Source organism: Pararge aegeria, chromosome 10, assembly GCF_905163445.1.
Source record: "Pararge aegeria chromosome 10, ilParAegt1.1, whole genome shotgun sequence".
Taxonomy (NCBI): Eukaryota; Metazoa; Arthropoda; class Insecta; order Lepidoptera; family Nymphalidae; genus Pararge; species Pararge aegeria.
Window position 1 is genome coordinate 16,310,179 of NC_053189.1, and position 23,360 is coordinate 16,333,538.

The following is a 23,360-nucleotide window of genomic DNA, read 5'->3' on the forward strand; positions in this document are numbered from 1 at the left end:
CATGAGCACGTCCTGCAACATGCCGCCCTGTGTCCGTCAATTTGAGTAGGTTTTCAAAAAGTCATTTTCTGTTGTTGCTTATGCTTTCCGAATACTCATGGGCCTACCGCGCTATTGCAGCGCTTCGACAATGTTCGACGAATCGCTAGTGCCTGACTTTTGTTGTATTGTTAGAGCTCGTGTAGCATCCTTTTGGAAAAGGATTAGGAACTCTAACAATAGAATACTCTGGGTCGTCTGAGAGGGAATGCCGAGTCCTATTTCAGACTATTGGCTGTCTGTTCAACGAGAGTGGAACATAAAATAAACTAAGAACCTTATAACATCTGAAATAAGTTTATTGACTATTTCAATTAGATGTAAGTTTTAATGTATACATTTAACTATAGATTTCTTTGTATATAAAAGCTGATATATGGGTTTATATGCCTCTAATACAAAACTTTATTATTATTATTATAATTTCCATCATTTATTATTTTTCATTTTTTTTTTAAATTCTTAACAATGCTTATAAAAATAAAAAAAAACATTCACCCTCCGCTTGCGGGGCTTTTGAATGCCCTAGCAACCGGCGGTCAGGGCTCCAGAGTGAGGAACTCCTCACAATACGCGCCGTTTCAACGACTACTGCCTTCTGTATCAGACCCTTGATCCACCAACCAAGCGAAAGCTTCTTAAGATGTTGGTCGAAGCTTTTTGCGAGAAGACCATTTACTGAAACGACGATCGGAACAATAGCGATCGACTGAACATATTATTATCTTATTATTAGTATTATTATTAAACCTCATGTGCCTGTAATTACACCGGCAACCACGCCCTTCAGACGAAAAAACAGCATTGCAACTTAGCGGCAGAAATAAGTATGGTTATAGTACTTCCCCGGACGAGATCTGTCGCAAAAAGCTCGGCTTCTACTAAAACCTTTTGGTTTTCCTGCGATAAAAAGTAGCCTATGTAACTCTTACTCCTTTCAACTTACTCTATGCCAAGCTGATGGGTTGCTTAGCTTGGACAAACAAACAAACACTTAATGTGATTGTAGATTCTCCTATATTCTCCTCCTATGGTTAAACCATCTCCTTTCTACCATCGAACTGCGAGGTACCGAAAGAATCTGCACCGTTACGTTGTTCATTGTTGCAATACCATCAACACGTACGAAGCGTTTTGCTTCTTCCTCTCCGGATCAGAAATCGCAAAGGCCTGGAATGCCCTCCCATCTTCCGTCTTCCCCGATACCTATAATCTGGGTACCTTCAAATCAAGAGTGAATAGGCATCTTCTAGGCAAGCGCGCTTCATCTTAGGCTGCATCATCACTTACCAGCAGGTGTTATTGCAGTCAAGCACTTGTTTATATATAAAAAAAAAATATATATATAAGGTTAATATCCAAATTGTATCTGACTTCAAGGTATAGGAATTTCTGACTACTATTCTAGCCTCGGCCGGGTGATTTATGTGATAAAAACTGGGCAAGATTACTGATTGCATTTAACTTTTTGCCGCAATCGGTTTACTTGTTACCCAGTCAAATAGTATCTCATTGTTTTAAAAGGTATTCAGTATTCATTTATTTACTTGCTTTTATGTATATTAACAGACTGATATGAGGTTCTTAAGTTATGTCATCGTCAAAACAACCACGAGTTCTAGGGGTATTTTGAATATTTCGAAATCAAAGACACGCAAATTTTCATTGTAATGACAAGGTTGCTTGGAAGCATCCGGCTCTGCTTTAATCTCTTACAAGATAGCAAAAATGAATGTTAAATGAAAAATGTACATAGTTGATGTTGCAAAAAGAGCAACTGCTGATGTTCTTACCGGTTTCTTCTCGGTAGAATCTGCCTTCCGAACCTGTGGTAGAGTCACTACAAACAGACAGACTTCAAGTTTGAAAAGTGCTTATATTATATAGTGCCTGCCTGAAACAAATGACTTTAGAATTTTGTACATTATTATGGGGCACTATCCGTGCACCCACTTCATCGACATCATATCAATCCATTTACAACCCACTCGAGGCACCGATCTTCTTCTTCAATGAGAAGGGTTTTATGCCATACGCTGGCCAAAGGGAGCGTATGGCATAAAACATTATGGTAAAATCTCAAGCATGCAGTTTTCCTTAAGACCTTCGCCGTTAAAGCAAGTAATATTTCATTGCTTAAACCTGACATAGGTGCGTGCCGGGGTTAGAACTCGGCCCCCCGAAAGTGAAGCCAAAGTACCGGCCACTAGGCTGCTACTGACAGCCAGCCAGCTATCACTGCTTTTTATTGTACATATTTATTTTTAATAAAGAATATTACCTCATTTTTATTTCTTTATGAAATCTAATTTAAAGAAAACGGAAACAAGGTTTGTCAGGTCTCCCTCATTTTCACTTTACCGTGAAAATTGGAAACGAAATAACGTCTACCACATGTCTAATATATCTTAGAGTTTCAGAAGTCGTCAGTCAAACAAAGTTTGTCTCAAAGGCCTAGTCAATGTTTCTTAGAGGATTTTTTATTTTCGTTTTACGAAACCTTGCAATCATTTATATACCGTTCGCCATTATATATCAAAAGAGAACATGCCTAGTAATTTATATTTTTTTGTTGGCACTGACTTAGAATTGTTGGAGAAAATATTTTGTTCAAGTAGTACTAAAGTCGGTTTTTTTAATTAAAAACCTGTTTTTCACGCTTTTAATATAGGATTTTAAAGGGACGTTAATAGTTGAGGAAAGAAAAAAACAGCTGAATTGAGTATCTCTTTTTTAAGACGGCTAAAAATAGGGTGGAAACGTGAGTACGGTACGTACGTTATTTTTTGTATAAGAATTAAAAGGCGCTGAGGTTATTTGCTAAAAAAAATAATGTTCATCCCGGGAAATTGTAATTGTTCACCCTTGTCTTGGACATCACGAATTTGGAATAATATATGTAAATACTTATAATATACTAGCTTTTGTCCGCGACTTCGTCTGCGTTTGTTTTTGTTTTTTGAGATACATGGACATTAAATTTAGATGTAGTTGTACTGAGAATTTGTAAGTTGTGTATTCTTATAAAAAAAAAAATCTATTCGCATAAACAATATCTGAAAAGAACTAACTGTCTGACCTCCTACTATCAGTCTCAGCTCCTCTTATCACTTACAAAAAATAGTAATCGTTATAGGACGCATCAAAATCGCATTGTTAGTTGATTTACATGCTAAAGATTAACGAAGAACATTTCTATAATTTTTTATATAGTCCTTGTGTAAAATCGTCAAACTTTTTCATCACCTCTCCCAAAGGAACTGAGCTTAATTTCGGGATAAAAAGTATCCTATATTACTTCTATTACCTCCAAGAATATGTTTCCAAAGTTTCATGATGATCGGTACAGTAATTTTTGCGTGAAAGCGTAACAAACAAACTTACATTCACATTTATAATATTAAGTAGGGATGTATATATATTACAATTTTTCTTGTAACAAGATTTGGATGTTTTTCCATCGTACCGCAGCTTACAGGATGAGCTGGCCAATCCTCTGAAATCGCGGAGATTATCCCGGAAAAGCGGAAACCGAGGTCGCAATTCGTATGAGTGGACTTCACGCATTTAAATTGGATGTGTATTTTGAGTCTAGTGTTTTTGTTTCTGTATTGCCTGTAACAGTGTATGTTGCAAAGCTGTTGTTTATTTCCCTGTTTTTGTACTTGGTAATAATTTACGGACCAAACAAATGACTCTCCTGATGGTAAATGGGAAAACCATCGCTTTTATAAACAAAGCATAGACACTTCGATCTGAGACATGGTGGATCACTTACGGATCTGAGACGTAGTCGCTAACTATGGGCCTCATAAGAAGGATCAGAGTCACTCAGCGGGCGATGGAAAGAGCTATGTTAGGAGTATCTCTACGTGATTAAATCAGAAATGAGGAGATGCGTAGAAGAACTAGAGTTACCGACATAGCTCAACGAGTCGCGAAGCTGAAGTGGCAATGTGCGGAGTGCGCACATAGTGCGGAGAACTGTTTGACGTTGGGGTTCAACAGTTAGAGTGTTAGAGTGGCAACACCGCACCGGTAAGCGCAGCGTTGGTCGACCCCAACCAGATGGATAAATGACATCAAGCTAGTCGCGGGGAGCCGCTGGATACAAGCAGCCATGATTTTTGGCTAAGAATCGTGGAGTTTCAAACGCCCTACAAAAGACCTATGTCCAGCAGTGGAAGTCAGTCGGTTGATTTGGTGATGATGATGAGACCCTTCGAAGGGCATGCAAGTCACGTGTCCAATGTTTAAGCGAATATGGAGACAAATTTTAATGAATATAATCCTGCTATCCTACTAAAATTATAAATGTGAAAGTGTTGATGTGATCAATCACGCAAAAACGGCTGAACGGATTTAGATGAAATTTGGCATGCATGTAACCTTTGACATGAAAAAGAGCATAGGCTACATTTTATCCCGATTTCTAAGGTTTTTCCCTAGGGAAAATTGAAAATTGTTTACGAGCTAAGCCGCGGGCAGACACCTTCGAAATTTGGTATGCATGTCACCTATGCTATGGAAAAGGACATGTACTTTCTATACCGATCTCTCAAATAGTTCCCGTAGAGCGAATTTAGAACCAATTCTGAAGTTGACGCAGACAAAGTCGCGTGCAGAAGCTAGTAGTTAAGTTTTAATTAATATAATATAATACTATATTTCCAGCTCAGTATAAACCATAGGTAATATTAAACGAACTGTTCTGTCTGAGAGCCAGTTGGTCGAAGGCGTGGGGGAGGCGAGTAAATTATTCACGAGATGTTAGTTGATCCAACTTCACCGGGCTTGCCATGCTAAATTTAACTATAAAATTTGCAACATCTTTTAGAATTACCGCTCTTCTCTTAGCCATTGTTGCTTATTCTCCTTTAATCTCTCTTTTAAATTAAAACTAGGGGATCGCCTATTCCATCCATTTATTATTATTTTATTTATTTATTTATTTATTTCATTACATATTGTACATACACATAGCAACTACAAAATACAAAATTGTAAAAACTTCACAAACAAATTAGATGTATAATATTTATATGTTATGGTTATTAGGTAGGTACATTTACATCGCAAAATACCTATGTGCAATTGTAAAAACAATCCAATTGTTCATTGACTACTGAACTAGTATAATTTGTGTTTCAGTAGTCAGCCTTCCTCAATTATACAGGAAAAATTACACAAAGAGCAAATATTGAGAAATTTTAACAAAGGACATTTAAAATAAAATTTATAATTATGGCATGCAGGTATGTTCATAGTGGTGCTGTGTATATGTAGATATGTGTAGTGAAGGTATGCAAAGTAATGTGTGTAGGTGTAACCTAGTATGGTAGGTGTGCATGTTTGACATTAAAAGTAAAACTTATAATTATAACATGCAAGTATGTGTATAGTGGTGTTATGTATATGTATGCATGAAGGTTGTGTAGTAAAAGTATGCAAAAAAGTGAGTGATTATGTGCGAAACCTTATAGATAAATTGTTTTAAGAAGTTCCTCAGTTTGGACATACGACATTTTAAGAAGGTAATCTTTAACCGTTTTTTTACATACGCTTAATTTTAGTGGATAAATATTGAGTGCATTGTTTATTTTATTGTATAACAAATATTTTATATTATCTATATATAGGTGTATATGCAAATATATATGGGTGTCTGTGTATATGTATATACACCACCTACCTCTCTTGAGCTTTACGCCATTGGTTGCCTGGAAGAGATTGCTATGTAGCGATAAGGCCGCCAAATTGTATTCTTTATTTTAAATTTGTATTTAAAAATTTTCTGTATTTTAATGTTGTGTACAATAAAAGTGTATTCAATCAATCATTCATTAATCCGTCACACATCCTTTTTTCATGGTTTCTTCATCATCATGATTACCAACCAATTAGCGACCCACTTCAGGACACGGGTCTCCTCCCAAATCGAGAAGGGTTTAAGCCGTACTCCACCAGGCTTGCTAAGTGCGGATTGGTGGACTTCACACGCCCTTAAGAAAATTACGGAGTACTCTCAGGCTCAGAATTTTCTCGGGATGGTTTCCTTCACCGTTAAAACAAGTTACAAGTGATATTTAACTGCTTGAAAAGCAAATTTAAAGGTGCGTGCCAGGATTCGAACTCGGACTCCCGGTATTAAAGCCAAGGTCCCAACCACTGGGCTATAACCGCTTCTGTAACTGTAAGATTCATATTACAAGTAGGCCTAATACAAGCATTTTTGTACCTATCTAGCTGCCTATGTATGATATTTAGGCAATTAATATTGTTCACAATTGGATTCTGTTACCAAAACGGGTCAAATACATCATGTTAACTCCACTCAAACGAAATGGGACCACGGTTTCCGCTTGCCTGGCATAATCTCCGCAATCTCAGAGACTTGGCAAGCTTATCCCAAATGTAGGCAGCTAAGGAAACAGTTGTATAATTTTTATTTTAGGACAAAAATCTATATAATTTATTCAAATCTATATACTTTAGCCGTGAGCTAAAGTATATAGGGGGTGCGAGCTCGAATCCCAGCACGCACCTCTAACTTTTAGAATAATATTTTGATATTCAGGTACTTTAAATATTTGAATAATACCGTGGTTATTTTTTACGCTTTGTGTATATCTAGATACAATGTATCTATGTAGTCTATTAAAAATGATGTCGCAGGTATTTCCTAATTTTTTTGGTAGTCGATTAAAACATCATAGGCTAGTTCGAGGTATCTGAGTTGGGTTATAAAGGGGGTGTTTGGGGAGAGAGGGGAGGCCCGGGGCTACATTCATACGTCAATACATCCACACCCGCTCCCCGGGCCCGGGTTCACCGCCCACAACTACGACGTAACAAATGTCACGGTATATTGGCGTTATAAGGTAAATGGCGTAACCATTGCGAAGGAGAATATTTACGTTATTAATGCTACTAGTATCGCTGTTATTTGTTGATTTCTGTTACAATTTTTATTATTTCATTCGTGGAAAAGTGAGAGACTGACTTCGATCCAATAATTAGGGAAAGTAGAGGGCCAAAAGAAAAAAAGCGTGCCCACCTAAAGTATGAAAACGAAAACAAAATGGCGACATGCGTTAGTGCAGGATGCATTAACGCATGTCGCCATTCTGATTGTTTGTTGAGAGTTATTTTCATAAAACTTCTTTTACAAAATAACACTATAAATTCTGCTCTATAATTCTTATGTACGTATCAAAAGTGCCACCTATTGAGTGGGCCTACTGGAATAAAGATATTTTTGACTTTGACTTTGGTACACGTCCAGCCTCATGCAACTTTAATTAAACACCTTTAATACCGGAACACAGCATTGCAACAATGCTGCTTTGCAGCAAAAATAAATATGGCGGGCATTTTAAATTCAAATTCAAATTCAAAAATGTTTTATTCATGTAGACTTGTAAGCGTACTTATGAAGCGTTCATAGATTTAACATGTTTAGACTAATGTTAGTGATGGTGATAACTGCATTCGTTAACGTAAAACTAAAGCTAGGAGGGTTCTTAACGCGCCCTGGTCTAAGAAGAGGCAACAACAAAATTTGCCAGGTTTTTATTTTGTTAGCACAATCTCACAGTCGAGTTAATGTTTAGCTATGAAGTTAGAGCAATTCATACCCAAGTTTTTTTATCAAACATGTACTCCTTAATAATTACCCTTTAATGATGACATCTAACAGACTATCCATTAGATTAAAAAGAATCGCGTAAATCGGTCAAGAAACGTCGGCGAAATCATACTCTGCCTTTTTAAGACTCGCACTCCATGAGTGAAAATCAGGGGAAGAGATATGGTGGTTCTTTATTTAATCTGCAAAGCGAAACCTCATAAGTAGCTACGAGTATGTATTTTAACAACACGGTGAAAAATGATAAATTTCAAAATTTTCAAATAAATCGGCTCCGGAAACTGGCGAATCGGTGTATCCACTCACACCGCTCACGATTTAGGAACACGGTTTAAATGACACAACTGCCCGTTAAAATTTAGGTTCTCCGATGTTACTGACGCGATTTTATTAATTTCTGAATTGTTAAAGTAAATCGGACTAGAAACGAAAATCGGTTTATCTACTCACTATCTCCGCCGACAATTTACTAATACGGTTTCAAAGATAGAGCTGCCTAATAATATTGAGGTTGATCGATTATATTGGTCGGCAGAATAGTGCCGGAGGACGTTAGTTATTCTGATCACGTTTTTAGTTTTGCCGATCCTCATATATTTTGATATTGGTTGTCATAATTGGAAAAGTAATGGAATGGCATTTTTTGATTAGATACGACCACCTCCTTAAGCGCTAAGGTTTTAAGTCGGGGTGCCGGGGTCCAAAGTCCCTTGCTGGGGGACTTTTGGGATACAATGAAAATCAACCTTGATTTTGGGCACTCCGCGAAAAGCAGGAATCTTTACAAGTCTTTACTTTTAATTTATAATTTTTTCAATCTTGATACTCCACACCAAGCAGGTTATCGGTTATGTAGAGTACATTGCCGAAAACCTGTTACTCTCGGTGCATTGCCGAAGATCTGTTTCGCGTGGAGTATAAAGATTGAAGAAATTATTAATTACATCGAAAAGATTTCCTGCTTTTCGCGGAGTACATCAAATTAAACTTGATTTTTATTGCATATCAAGGAATCTCCCAAAGTAACGCCTGCTTCTATCCGACTTGTTGGGAACTTATAATTACTGAATTTACTCTTTTCCGGGCTTAGGCCGTGTCTAGTTACTACCCCCCTCCCGAGAGAGACGTTCTGCCAAACGAATTAGTATTCCGGTACGACGATGTCGCGTAGATCGATCGATCGCGCGATGATCTTAGTATAACTGCCATACCATACAGGCTAGCCCATTACCATCTTGACTGCATCATCAATAACTACCAAGTCAGGGTCTAATTTGTAAAGGAATTGTCAAAGTCAAAGTCAAAAATATCTTTATTCAAGTAGGACCATAAATAACACTTATTTACACGGTAGTAAGATGATGGCGATTACCACATTCGATTATAAAATTAAAACTAAAGCGAGAGTTCCAATCGCGTCCTGGTCTAAGGAGAAGCTCGCAACAAATTTAGCTGGTTGTCCTTTTTTATTATTACTATCTCTCATTGTCATTTAAAATTATTACAAGAGCTACCTGTTTAGAGCAGAAATTCACAACCAAGCTTTTTCTCCATTACGTAGCTTTGTACTATGATAGGACTTTTATACTATAAAACGAATAAAAAGAACAAAGATTAATTCTTAATTTATCTACGTCTTGTTAAGTTTTGTTGACTGTGGTGTTAAAATGCTCTGCGTAGTTACAATAATCAGTTAACCCTTTATATAAACAAAATAGTATGGAGGTAAGAATTATCCAAATTATTTCAGGCAAGGAGTGTTACGAATTATTTTATATACGAAGTTATTATTATATTTTAATAAGCCATTGTTCACTCTAGGTAATTACATTAATATACTCTTAAGAAAAGATATACTCACACATATTTACATACACTTGGAAGTCGAGAGTGTTAAAGTAACGGCATTCAAGTGTCATGCCATTGAATTTGTCGGACGTGTGGTGACGGCAGATAAGAATACAGTACCTCACTTCCTCTTCCAGCGGGTGTTGTACGAGGCGACTAAGGGAATGTAAAAGAGAACGGACAGCAGGGTCCTCTGTGCTAGGTACTTGTACTATATCCTGAGATCACTAACCCGTCTGTCCAGCGACGTGATTATGGGCAAAACCTTCCGTTAGGAGAGGCATTTACTGTTCTGTCACTATATTTAAATTTATCAAAAGAAAATAAGTTGTATCTATCCAATATACGCGCACATACACAAGAAAGTCGCCAGCGATGGAGCGACGACATAATTGAGCGTCATGCCACTTACTGTGACGGTTTTAACTGTTAAGCGCACCAGTAAATGTTTCCCCAGCAAATATTTTATGTGATTTCAATACTGAAGCATCGTTTTGTCCACAGGCGCAACTTTAGCAGTTATCATCGATATGGACCATCGTACGTCAGTCATCTTCAGCGCCTGTGTAGCAGTCTTCTACACCTTATTCGGAGGCCTGTACTCCGTCGCCTACACGGACGTTATCCAGCTGTTCTGCATCTTCATAGGCCTGTGGATGTGCATACCCTTCGCCTGGGCGAACGACCACGTCAAGCCTTTAAGCTCCATGGAAGTGGACTGGATTGGAGAAATCGACCCCGACTATTATTGGTTCTACATTGATTACGGGCTCTTGCTGATCTTTGGAGGGATCCCTTGGCAGGTAATCTTTGCTGAGATTGTGATCCTATTATATATACTAAGGCGAGCGAATAGAAATACTGAGTGGGCAAATTTTATACAAAGTTAGCGACTATAAAATCCGATGCGATATATAAAGTACTAGAAAACGCATAGTCTCGATTTTCCCTGGCTATTACTAATATCTAAAGTAAGGTTTTGAAAGAACATAAATATTAATTGATGAGCACTGAAGTTTTATTGAGTATGTTGAAGTAACTTTTTTCGAGATACATAGTTGCTATGACACACCCGCTCACTTAGTATTTTAGTAAGCGATATTCAGTAATAACGATAACTTAAATAAAATAAATTCTTATAAATACTACCAGATTTGATCCTAACGTACGACCCAATCATATAAAATCCAAAACGATAGGATATTCTGATCAGACAGTCGGAAACAGAACCTGACCTTTATTACCAGCTAAAGATTTAGCTCTAGGTTCTGTTTCCGACTGTCTGATCAGAATATCCTATTTGTTTTGGCTTTTAAATCGTAAACGCATTGTGCCAATATCGAACTCAGTCGTCCGATCTGATAGTCGGATCGGACGACTGTGTATTTAATGTTCTAACAAAAAAGTGGCTCCAGTGCCTTCCGATAGCCTGATCGGAGTATCGGATTTGAAGTATCTGGCGTATATTCCTTACCTTACACCAAATCTCACCCATTTTATGATGCAAGTCAAAGTCACCTAGATATGTCTTGATGCAGGTGTACTTCCAAAGAGTGCTAAGCAGTAAGACAGCGGGACGCGCTCAGATTCTGTCCTACGTCGCAGCCGTCGGTTGCATTTTCATGGCCATTCCGCCCGTACTCATTGGAGCCATCGCCAAGGGAACTGGTCAGTAGCTCGATACTTGAGGCTCTGCAATAACAATTGATGGGTTGGGGGGGATTGGAGGTTCTGTATTGTCGTTGTAATAAAAGTTTTAATGGTCTTCGATGGTTTATTATTTTAACAGGGTTTTTAATATTACATTTACTTTATTAATTAACTTATGATAGACACGTGCGTACACTGTTATCGTTCAGGTGAGAGCGAATTGACATTCGCTGTCAGTGTGACGTATACATTACCGCTAGGCTGTCCCATTGTTCAAGGATGTCACTGGAGGTTCGCCGCGTGGTGACGGCAGATCAGAACATAGTTGTTACCATCTTTGCTATAATACTACTACCATCTACTGCGATCACCAACTTGTCTACCCAGCGTGGTGATTATAGGCAAACCCTCTCGTTGGGAGATTTAGTCCAGCAGTGGACGGTTATAGGCTGATGATTACGTTTACAATTGTGAGTCTGTGGTCGATCACTGACAGTCCTGTTATCCAGGGCTAGTTCGTTTACTCTTTCGTCAATAAAGCGTGTACCTAATGTAACACATTCAAGTAGCTTACTTTCGGACACCGTTTTCATAATTCAGTAATTATTTAAGCATGCGCTGCTGATTGCAAAAAAAAATATTGTATTATTTGTTGAATATAATATTTAAATACAATAAAGGTTTTTCATTTTCTTAATACTGGTTCTCTGAGCAACCACCTATCAATTACTGTCAATTATTGTAATAGCAAAATTGTGCGGGCATTGGTCTCAGATTCTCGCATAGAGTAATCGTAGGACACTCTTAACCACAATTTGTGACGTAATAATTTATGTGAATGCGAGTAAAAATTTAAGTTAAGTTTTAATTTATTTCCATAACACATGACATCGCGATACCTTTTTAATTAAGATTTTCATAACCTTTTTATTTATTTCTCCAAACTGTGATATAAGGTTTTATAAAGGTACCGTAGAAATAAAAGCGGAAAATTCACATCTAATATCTACATTAAAATGAGCATAAGCGTATATTCTACAGCGTGGAACGAGACAAACTACAAGGGACCTTTAACTCCCGATGGAGAACTGACCTCCGATCAGACGTCTATGATCCTTCCACTGGTACTGCAGCATCTTACGCCAGACTTCGTTTCATTCTTTGGCCTGGGAGCTGTCTCTGCTGCAGTCATGTCTTCTGCGGACTCCAGTGTACTCAGCGCTTCTTCTATGTTTGCCAGGTTAGTTTTACTTTATGATGTATCTACTTACTTCTACTGATCCATATATTTTTCTTCATCTTAATATTATATCATCAGTGTTCTGGGACATCGGGAAATATTAATGGGAAACCTGTCTTTTTAACTCTGCTGTTTTTTTAGATCCATCTCTAGATCTACTCTCAAAAACTAGATCAATTATTTTAATAGTAATATTATAACTTATTTATTTTATTATTATACTGTATACTCAGTTTTTTGTAAACTTTCATTTGTTTTGAACCATTCCCGGATATTTTCCCGGACCAAATAGTTCTAAGTCCGTGAACTCCGGAAAGCAAGTTATGTATATGCACAATTTTGCCAAGATTGGTTTTAGATGAAGGATATTTCTTTTGTTCCACGGTAACCTTTCCTCTGTCGTTTTCGGGATTAAATGTATCATCTAGGATGCAAATATATCTGCCAAATTTTGCAGCGGTTGAGGCGAACATATTTAGAAAGCAAACAAACACACTTTCGCAATCATCAGCATACCCTCATCATCAACACCACATCAACCCACTACCGGCCTACTACAGAGCACGGGAGGAGGGGTTAAGGCCGTAGTCCACCACGGTGACCCAGTACGTGGTAAAACTCTCAGGCATGCAGGTTTCCTCACGATGTTTTCCTTCACCTTGGAAGCAAGTGATATTTTAATTACTAGAAACGCACAAAACTTTGAAAAGTTAGAGGTGCGTGCTGGGATTTGAATTCGGCCCCCCTTAAGTGAAGTCGAGCTCCTACCAAACGCGCTATAACCGCTTCTAATATAATAGGCTATTTTATAAGCCCTAAGGCTATTAACAACTGAGCAGAAGTCTCATAAATAAATTAAACCCTCCGCGCTTCGTCACTCGTCACTTCACAAAACACATTGGGATGGCGGGTTTTAAATAAATAACACGTAAGGGATAACCAGGACTGACGGCTTGACGTGCCTTTGGAAACACGGGGTAGACAACGAACATTTTTTAAGGGCTGTGCAATACGAATTTCCCGCCAGGCAAACCCAATAGATACAAAATTTTGAACAGTATTTTGAACATAATATATGCTAACTGTACTTATTAATCAGGCAGTTCCATTAAATATCTACAAAAAATAGTAAATTGTCGAATAACAAATATAACTGGACATATCTCTCACTAGTTTTCGTTCTTTGATTTGAAATCATTACAATTTCATGCCATTCCAATTCTGATATTTTACGCGATTTGAATGGAACTTTAATGTATGTATATTTGTTGTTTGCCTTTTTATATGCTTTTTAAATAGATTATTAGTATTTCATCATTATCATCATCATTTTCAGACTATTAATGTCCCACTGCTGGGAACAGAGAAAAGAGAGGGAGTAAGAGATAAGACTCTCCATGATGCTCTGATGCGAGTTAGTAGGCTTTAAAAACAATAAAGCCTGGCCATGCTTGTAGATTGCGAAAGTGACTTTTGCGGTTAACATGTATGGGAATGCTGAGCGAAATCATACGTTATAAAGTGGTTTTGTACAATGAAAAGGTGTATCTTCATTATCTCAACTACAAGACATCCACGGCTGGATATGGATATGGTCTTTTGTAAGGAACTTCCAATCGCTATGATTTGTGCCGCTTGTATTCAGCGAGTGCCCTTCAGTTGTTAGGTCCAATTACGAGAAAAAGGTAATCCGCCGAATTCCGTTCGGGTGGGCAGGCTTAGTCATCGAGGACATCCTCCCGTTCCTGAAAACCAAACTCAACAATGCCTGTTTCTTGTGATGAGCTATTGCTCGGAAACATAGTCGTTAAGTGTGAGCCTCATAAGAAGGCTCAGAGTCGCTATATTTTTTTAGTAGAATAGCTTTTATGACATAGCTGGTCCGGGTAAGTACTAACGCCATGCTTATTCTCGCCGCAAAACAGCATTCTCACAATGCTGGGCTCCGGTCCGAAGGGCATGGCTGCCGGTGTAATAACAGGCGAGTGAGGTTCAGGCTGATGGACACAGGGCAGTATGTTGCAGGACGAGATCCTTGCATGTAAATTTTAGTGTTGCCATGTTTTTAGGCTATGATTTTTCACTTACATCAGGTGGGCGATCTGCTTAGTCCGTCAGTTAACAAAAATAAAATAAAATAAAAAAGCCATTTATTTCTTACTAGCTGTTGCCCGCGACTTCGTCCGCTTTTGTTTTTGTTTTTCGAAAGTCATGTGCCTCATAAATGTGGGAGCACAGCTCGTCAAACACTTTCGTCCCCTCTCCCAAGAGAACTGAGCTTAATTTGGGGATCCTATATTACTTCTAATACCTTCAGGAATACACAGTTCAAAGTTTCGTGATGATCGGTTTAGTAGCTTTTGCGTGAAAGCGTGACAAACAAACTTACATTCACATTTATAATATTAGTAGGGATAGGGATAGGGATCACAAATCACGAAATTCAAAATTGATTTATTTAAAGTAGGCCTAGTTTACAAGCACTTTTGAAACGTCAAGTCAGTCTGTTTGTAGTGACTCTACTCTCTCTACACTCTCTCTCTCATGGAATATAAAGTATGCAGATAAATCTTCTTGTCCATTGGTTTCGCTTGCTGTCCATTTTCTTTGCATACCTATAAAGGACGTTGGGCATAAATGGACCATGGTTGTGTCAGGCAATAATATATTTGATAATTAAAGTTAAATTATTAAATTCAGTTTGGGACTGCCAAAAAAGTGCTTCCCATCCCGAGTTTTATTTTTTATTTAAAAAGAACTTTATATTAATGCAATATTATGCATAAAAAATAGTCCGTCAGTTATAACTATAAAAAAAAAACTGCATTACAACAGGCTATTTCCGATTTCATAGGTTTCAGCCTAGTAGAGATATTAAGAAATTTTTCAAAAGATACTTCTTTCGTCTAGGAACGTCTACAAGCTGATCTTCCGGCAGAATGCTTCGGAAATGGAAATCATCTGGGTGATGCGCGTCTCAATCTTGGTGGTCGGCGTGCTATCAACAATCATGGCGCTTACCATCCCATCAATTTATGGCTTGTGGTAAGTTTATTTACTTAAATATCATTATCATATTATGTGTGTACTTTCCCAATGGCCTCTTTTCTTATCGAAGATTGATTTTTGGGGTTGGCGGGGTTTCATGACATTGTTACTATCTTGATTTTTTTATTTTATTACGACAATACACACATCGCCATTCAGCCCCAAAGCAAGCTTCTGTTATGGGTAATAAGATGACTGATGAATAATTTTATGAATAAAATACATAAATACTTATAATATACAGATAAACACCCAGACACTGAAAAACATTAATGTCCATCACAGAAACATTTTCCAGCTGTGGGAATCGAACCCTCGGCCTTGGACTCGGAAAGTAGGGTCGCTGCCCACTGTGCCAATCGGCCGTTTTAGTGATATTGATTTTTATTGATGTGATTATTACAAGGTCCGATTGCTTAGCATGTTGTTTGAGGCACGGGTGTTGACAACGCTAGTACATTAACTCACAAATATGATAATACAAACACAAAATACTTCACCATATCGCAAGAACCATAGACAAGTTAGGTTATATGTGTTAAATAGTAAAAATCGATTGGTGAAAGAAAATACATGCCTAGGAATTTTCTTCGATTAGCAGTTACTTATATGGCATTGCCTTGTTACTGTTACTTGTTACTGAAAATGGGCATTATTTATAGTAATCTTGTCAATTTTTTGTTGATTCGTTAGCTAATTAATTGGAGTGACCTAAACAACTATAAATAGATTATTTCAAATGATTTCACAATAAACGTACCAAAGAACCTATTCCAGCCCTCAGTGCAGTGACTCAATTATGCTCCTGTCGCAAAAAGGCTTTATGACCCATTGTCGGGCGTGATCTAGCGCATTTCGTAACAGATATGAAGCAGAATGGTTGCTTGATGTTTGTAGTTAGATATATCAGCTGGTTTCGTGGGATTTTTATCTCTAGTTTTAAATCTAGTTGTTCTTGACTCCAAACCGATGTATTTTCATAGCTAGTAGATAGGTAATTTATATATTTTTGATACACCACTGTTTTAAATATTGGATTAACTGATAAGGATAGTTATTGTATGTAAAATAATCACTAAACGTATTTTTTTATAGTCTGCGTAAACCAGGAAAACAATCTATACACCATATCACACAGATCTCCCAAAATGTACTCTACGTACGTTTCGCCTACACCGGAGCATTCTCCGGACATGTTAATTTCACAACGCAACTTTACTAAGAATGAGAGATTATGCGATTATAAAATCTCTGTGAAAGACCTGACCATTTCAACAGTTTCAGTTTCCTACTTATTGAGCTATATTCTGGTTTTCTATCTATATTCTCATTCTGGATTTAATTACTTAAATATTTGGTATATTATTTGTTCGTTGTTTGTTTGAAAACTTCATTGCACACATACATTTTATACAAAGTAAACACATACACAGAAAAAACTTAGAATAGAAAATGGGGCGTGCAAAGGCGGTCTTATCGCTAAAGCTATCTTTTCCAGACAACCTTTGACGTAAGGAAAGCCGAAGTAAAAGGTTACTGCCGCAGTTTGCGTTTTAAATATATATATAAATATATATATTAATATATAAATGTTTATTTATGTATATAAATAATAATTGTAATAAACTTCTCACTCATAAATCCTAATACATGTTATATTTTTCCGTGTAAATACCGTTTCAAAACAATTTTCGCTTGCCACAATTTATAGGCCCACTGAAATCTCTAGGCGCATTACAAAAAACCCTTTTATACAGCGTGTTTTTTGGTATTCTTTGTTTCCAATACCAGTGATTGGATTGAAACAATCGCAATAATCACTCCACATAATTGTAAATGAGAAAGAAGGTAATTTTAAATGCAAAAAAACAATGAAAGCGTAGCTCATTTTCGCATTACTTAACAATTTTTCATTGTAAAACAATTCAACAATCCTGAGGATGCTCCGGTTTCGGAGCGAAACGTGCGTAGAGGGTACATTCCAAGAATAGGGGTCACTTTATTTTATTAGTTTATCTAATGGTTCACGTACTCAATTCGCTTCCTTTTTGGCCCATTGTGGTGTTATGGTCGGGCCAGATATAGCGTCTTGCGTAACTAATATGCCACCTCGTATGAAGCCAGGCGGTTGTCATAAATTGTGATGAAATGTATTAATGTAATTGTAATGTATGTAACCTGACCTGTTAGATTTATAAGCCTTTCCAGGACAAATGAATAATATTTCTATTTCATTCATTTTTATGGACATTCGTGTTGTTTTTTTGTAGCTTATTTCACATTCTACATAACTAAGTGGAATGATACTCTGATCATTTTAGAGTTTATGGAAATTCATGTAACGATTTTATCAGTTGCCATATTTTATCATAATCAGTTCAAATATTTTAGTATACTTCAGCATGAAGAGATAAAATCCGTTTGGTTTTCTGATGCTAGCTAGCTATACAGTTTTTTTGTTAAGTTTTATGTACAAAAAAAATAGAAAGCGCTTAGAATTTTTCTTTGGGAATGTTGGATTTTCTAGGAATAAAAAGTAGTCTATGCCACTTTTTGGACCATAAAGAATCTCTTAAAACGAATATTCATAATATTAATAGGAACTGGAGATATTCATAATGGTTATTTATTAGATTTTCATAATTTGCTGTATCAAATAAATATTCCATAATGATAAATCATTTTAAATTACAATATCAGCGATTTGGGATTCGATAAACGTGTAATTTATTATGAGGTTTCCCTTTTATGAAAGGTTGACCTCGTTCAATAGATAATAATGAGAGTTTAATCTGCATATAATCTAGATGAGATGAAAAATAGAGATTGCGATCTAATTGGTATACGGTGCGCAGTATTGGGAATATCGAGTTTAATTAAAATGAGATTAAACGAGTACTGCAGATTAATATAAGTATTAGTTACTGAAGTGTTAACATTTTATATACTAGGCTTTGGTAATTTTAAAGTGATAATAAGACTAAGCTTAAATCTATACCTACTTATAATAAAACTTTAGAAAAACATTTTGGAGGGCACTCTTTAACCGGTTCTGAACCCAAAACTGTATTTTTTCAATCGTGTCTGTCTGTCTGTCTGTTTGTATCTGTGCCGCACAACACGCTGAAACTACTGAATGAATTCAAATGAAATTTTTCACGATTTGAGGTCATACTACGAGATAGGATACTTTCTATCCCGAAATTCAGCTCAGTTCCTTTGGCAGAGGGGATGAAAGTGTTTGACGATTTTGCACCAAAATTTAAATAATTCTTTTCGTATTCGATAGTTTAATCCATCAGTTTAGATTAATATGATTGGAGATAGAGGACAGAACTACACAGCGTACAGCAGACCACAGTACACTGCGTCCCTTTATTTACGCGGACGAAGCCGCAGGGCACATCTAGTTAATAAAAAAAGTGGTGAAGCGAGAATACCGCCATGTGGAATGTTGAGTCGACCGTTATTGTTCCGATCGTTTCAGTCAATGGTCTTCTCGCGAAAAGCTTCGACCAACATCTTAAGAAGCTTTCGCTTGGTTGTTGGATCAAGGGTCGGATACAGAAGGCAGTAGTCCTTGAAACGGTGCGTATTGCGAGGAGGCTCCTCACTCTGGAGCCCTGACCGCCGGTTGCTTGGGCATTCAAAAGCCCCGCAAGCGGAGGGTGGATGTTTTTTCTTATACATTTTTAATAGTGTTTTATGTTTTTTAAGCATTGTTAAGAATTAAAAAAAAATAAAAATCAATAAATGATAGAGAATAAAAAAAAAGTGGTGAAAGAAGCTAACATAAGATGAACTCAAAAATTGAAAAAAATGCAAATTGAAAACGAATCTTGTCACGATCTTAACAAAGACTCTTTTCGCAGGTCGATGTGCTCAGACCTGGTGTACGTGATCCTGTTCCCCCAACTCCTCATGGTGGTCCACTTCAAGAAGCACTGCAACACCTACGGATCCTTGGCCGCCTACATCGTTGCACTATTAGTTCGACTGTCAGGTGGAGAAAAGCTACTTGGCCTACCAGCATTGATACATTACCCGGGATGGGACGACGTGAATGAAGTACAGCTGTTCCCCTTCAGGACCTTGGCGATGGTTCTATCGCTTTTCACCCTGGCCTTCATATCCTGGTTGTCTGTGTGAGTATGATTATACTATATATATTTTTTACAGGTTCTTTAGCGAATGTTCAGAAGAAAAAAACTTAAATTCATTAATTTAAGTTAGTAAGTTTGTAGTAGTTCTACCACCGGTTCGGAAGACACTTTCTAACGAGAAGAAACCGGCAAGAAACTCAAGCAAACGGCAAGATTGGTCTTTTTTGTTGATTTTTTTTAGTATATCTTTCTTGTGAGATATAAGAGCGGAGAGGCCATCTTCCAAGCATCCTTGTCTTTAAGAAATTCCAGGTGTCTGTGCATATATATCATCCGTAATACCAGATAATTTTGGCCGCGCGTTTGCATATTGTGGATCAATTTCCATGTCCCATGTACTGTTAAACACAGATTTGGGGTTGTACAACGGGCAGAAAGCAAATTCATCAAAAGCCGGTAACGCAATTATGCTTCTCTGGTACTGCAAATGTTCATCGGCAGCGGTAATCACCTTCAGCCGTCTTAGTCCCTAATAATATGTTACTCGATCTGAACATTTTTTTTTTTATTCCTCACAAGTTAGCGGTGATAGCGGGCTAAACTATTAGGTCGTGGTAGTCATACCCGTAATAGGATTCCATGCGACATCGCACCGGAACACTAAATCGCTTAGCGGCACGTCTTTGTCGGTAGGGTGGTAACTAGCCTCGACCAAAGCCTCCCACCAGACCCGACCAGAGACAATTTAGAAGTTATAAATTACCAAATCGAACCCGTTGCTCCAGGGAGGTCGTCAAAAACTCTCTTTGTACAGGCGAAATAATGTTTAAAAACCGTTAGATCATTTTCGCGTTTATCCATTATAATACTTATAGAAGTTTGAGATTGTATTTAATACGACAGATGAAGAAGCCTCATTCATAAAAAAAATGCACTTCACTGAAGTGTTCTGTATAGGTTCAAGGTCTGACTATCCCATTGAATTGCTCTTCAGAGAAAGAAGCACTTCGGCAAAAGCCTCACACTGAAATTGTAATAGGTATATAGCTGTATGGTCGATATATAAACTTGAATCATTTGAATCCCTCCGTGAAAATTTTAACTGATATATCTACCTGCTGTAGCTTCATATTATATTTATAGCAATATCATCATCATTTCAACCAATGGACGTCCACTGCTGGACATAGGGCTTTTGTAGGGAGTTCCACAATACACGGCTCCCAGCGACTCGCCTGATGTCATCTGTCCACCGCGTTGGAGGCCGACCTACGCTACGCTTTCGGGTGCGGGGGGCGCCATGCCAACTTAGCAATTTAGTATTTCTACCATCAGCATCAGCATATCGTCTGCAAAAGGTGCAGAAGTCATTTGAGGAGCCTATGCTTAAAAATATGATTCCTAAGGTAACTTTCGACCTAATAATGCATAAGTTTAAACAGTGTGGTAAAACACATTGACTAAATCGTGGTATATCATTTAATGACTATACGATTGATGAAATTCTTAACGACAAGGCTGCTTGGAAGCAGGCCGCTCCGCTCCCATCTCTCACAAGATAGTAAAATCTTAAAGATTGTAAACTGTAAACTGTAATTATGTTAAAAAAGGTTCTTCTCCGTAGAATCTGCCTTTCGAACCGATGGTAGATTCAATACAAATAGACTGACTTGAAGTTTCAACAGTTTTTTTTTTGGGTTCACAAACAACAACACAGTTTTACATTACACCTACATGGTAAAAATACTTACTGCGCGTAAACCAAATATTAAAAGAAAATAAAACATTATTGTAGCATTAATTTCTACAAAAATACAAACAAGAAAAAATATTAGAAGTTAGTTAATTTATAAAGGTTTAAACTTGAAGGAAAACATCGTGAAGAATTTTTTTATTTGCTTCCGCCACATTTTACATTTCAAAAAACAATTTAAACAAGCTTATTGTATGAAGGCAAAATTTTCAGCTACTTATAGGTAGTTTTAAACTAGCTTTCAACTACATAAACAATATAGAAGTACTAGCTGACCCGCGCAACTTCGTCTGCATCAAATCGTTTAATTTCTGTTTTAATATCTTAAAAAAACTAAGAACCTTATTGCAGCGCCACCTACTGGGTCCAGTTTTATTTCCAAACTATATAATACGCGGCCGGGCGTCCCTCTGCATTTTTCTTGCTTTTAGCATTTTTATACCCGTCGTAACTTCTAAACTTAGGTCTAATTTAAATAATTTAATATCCCATATGCCTTGCGACTTGCTGTTATCAGTGAAGAGTTATGCCCTTTATCTCCGAAAATATTTATCAGATCTTTCTTAAAATTAGACTATACAGACTTGATACAGTATATACTTTCAAATAAAAAAAGAGTTATTAAAATCGGTTCAAATTTAACGGAGCTATGAAGTAAAATTGGTAAAAACTTTCATCCCATTTCCCGGAGGAAACTTTTATGTTTATCGGAATAAAAAGAAGCCTATATGTTGACCCGGAATATTAGCTACCACTCACTATACCAAATTGCATTTAAATCCGTTCAGTAGTTTTCACGTGATGCCCGGACAGACAGACAAAAAGACAGACAATAATTAAATAAAAATCTGTTTTGGACTCAGTATCGATTGTAAGCATCCCCCGGTCAAAATATATTAAATGTCAGAAATCTTCCAGTTACAGTTTTATTATAAGTATAGATATCCAGTGTAGGCAATGTATTAAATTTCATTCAGGCCATCAAATCTGAATGTCTGCATGAGAGTTGTCCATTATTATCTCAAAGGTGCAAGTCTACCAAGACGCATTAAAAATAATAATAATCCATACATCTGTAAGTAATCAAATATAAGTGTCAGTTTGAGTTTTTACAAATAATTTGCTCTACACTCACAATGAACGAAAACCTTTTCAAAATTTTCAAAATTTTCGTCTTTTCGTCGGCCTTTTTTTCAGAACAGTTGAATTGTTTTTGGCAAGAAGTTGACTCATCAATGTCAATAACACTCCCATATATCGATGTGTTGGAAGTAGGTCAGGATGATATCCAGGTTCCAGGTCGTATTAACGTAGCTTAAATTCAATGGCGTGCATACATGATAAGCAAAGAATATGTTAAAAATGGTATGTTATCGTAAAAAGTAAGAGTTAAACTAAACGTTTTATTAATCTGTTGATTACGTACGTACGTAAAATTAGAAATTGAAATGCCTTCGTTTGATAAAAGTTGAAATAATTATGCTACAAAATAAATAATGTACTTACCCTGACTGAGTCTCTGTTCATGGCATTTCATTTCAATATTAAAGCAGTGGAATTTAAATTGAAAATACTTTTCTATTTCCTAACTCTGTTTATAATGATGTTTCAGTTCACTAGAACGTTTTCTACCCTTTACGTTGATAGGAGAGTGACATGACTGGATTTCTGTATGCGGCGTTGCAATAAAGAATATACGTTTTGCATTATTTTCTTGCAATTATAGATAATTGCTGAAAGTCTTAGTGGTAATAGAGCTTTATGTGACAGAGCTCATCCGAGGAAGTACTACTACCATGTTAATTTCTGCCGGCATACAGCATTGTTGCAATGCTGTGTTCCGTTGTGAAAGACCGGTGGGGGCCGGTGTAATAACAGGCAAATGAGGCTTACACACCTACCACTCAGGTTCCTTGCATGCCCTGCGAAGCGTTGTTCTGTTTATAGGCGATAGTTATTCACTTACCATCAGGTGGGCCATCTGCTTTGTCCGTCAATTATTACTATAAAAAACACTCATTGAATTCAGTG

The 23,360-nt window shown here is 37.0% G+C and overlaps 1 protein-coding gene across 1 annotated transcript in view; it reads left to right on the forward strand.

Annotated features, from left to right (window-relative positions):
* The window catches only part of LOC120627062 (high-affinity choline transporter 1), a 36,148-nt gene that overhangs the window by 10,167 nt on the left and 2,621 nt on the right, over positions 1 to 23,360 (forward strand). The window contains exons 5-9 of the mRNA XM_039894905.1: positions 10,040 to 10,338; positions 11,074 to 11,203; positions 12,227 to 12,425; positions 15,336 to 15,470; positions 19,346 to 19,618. Of these exons, the coding sequence (XP_039750839.1) occupies positions 10,040 to 10,338; positions 11,074 to 11,203; positions 12,227 to 12,425; positions 15,336 to 15,470; positions 19,346 to 19,618 (1,036 nt within the window). The remainder of the gene's footprint in view (positions 1 to 10,039; positions 10,339 to 11,073; positions 11,204 to 12,226; positions 12,426 to 15,335; positions 15,471 to 19,345; positions 19,619 to 23,360) is intronic.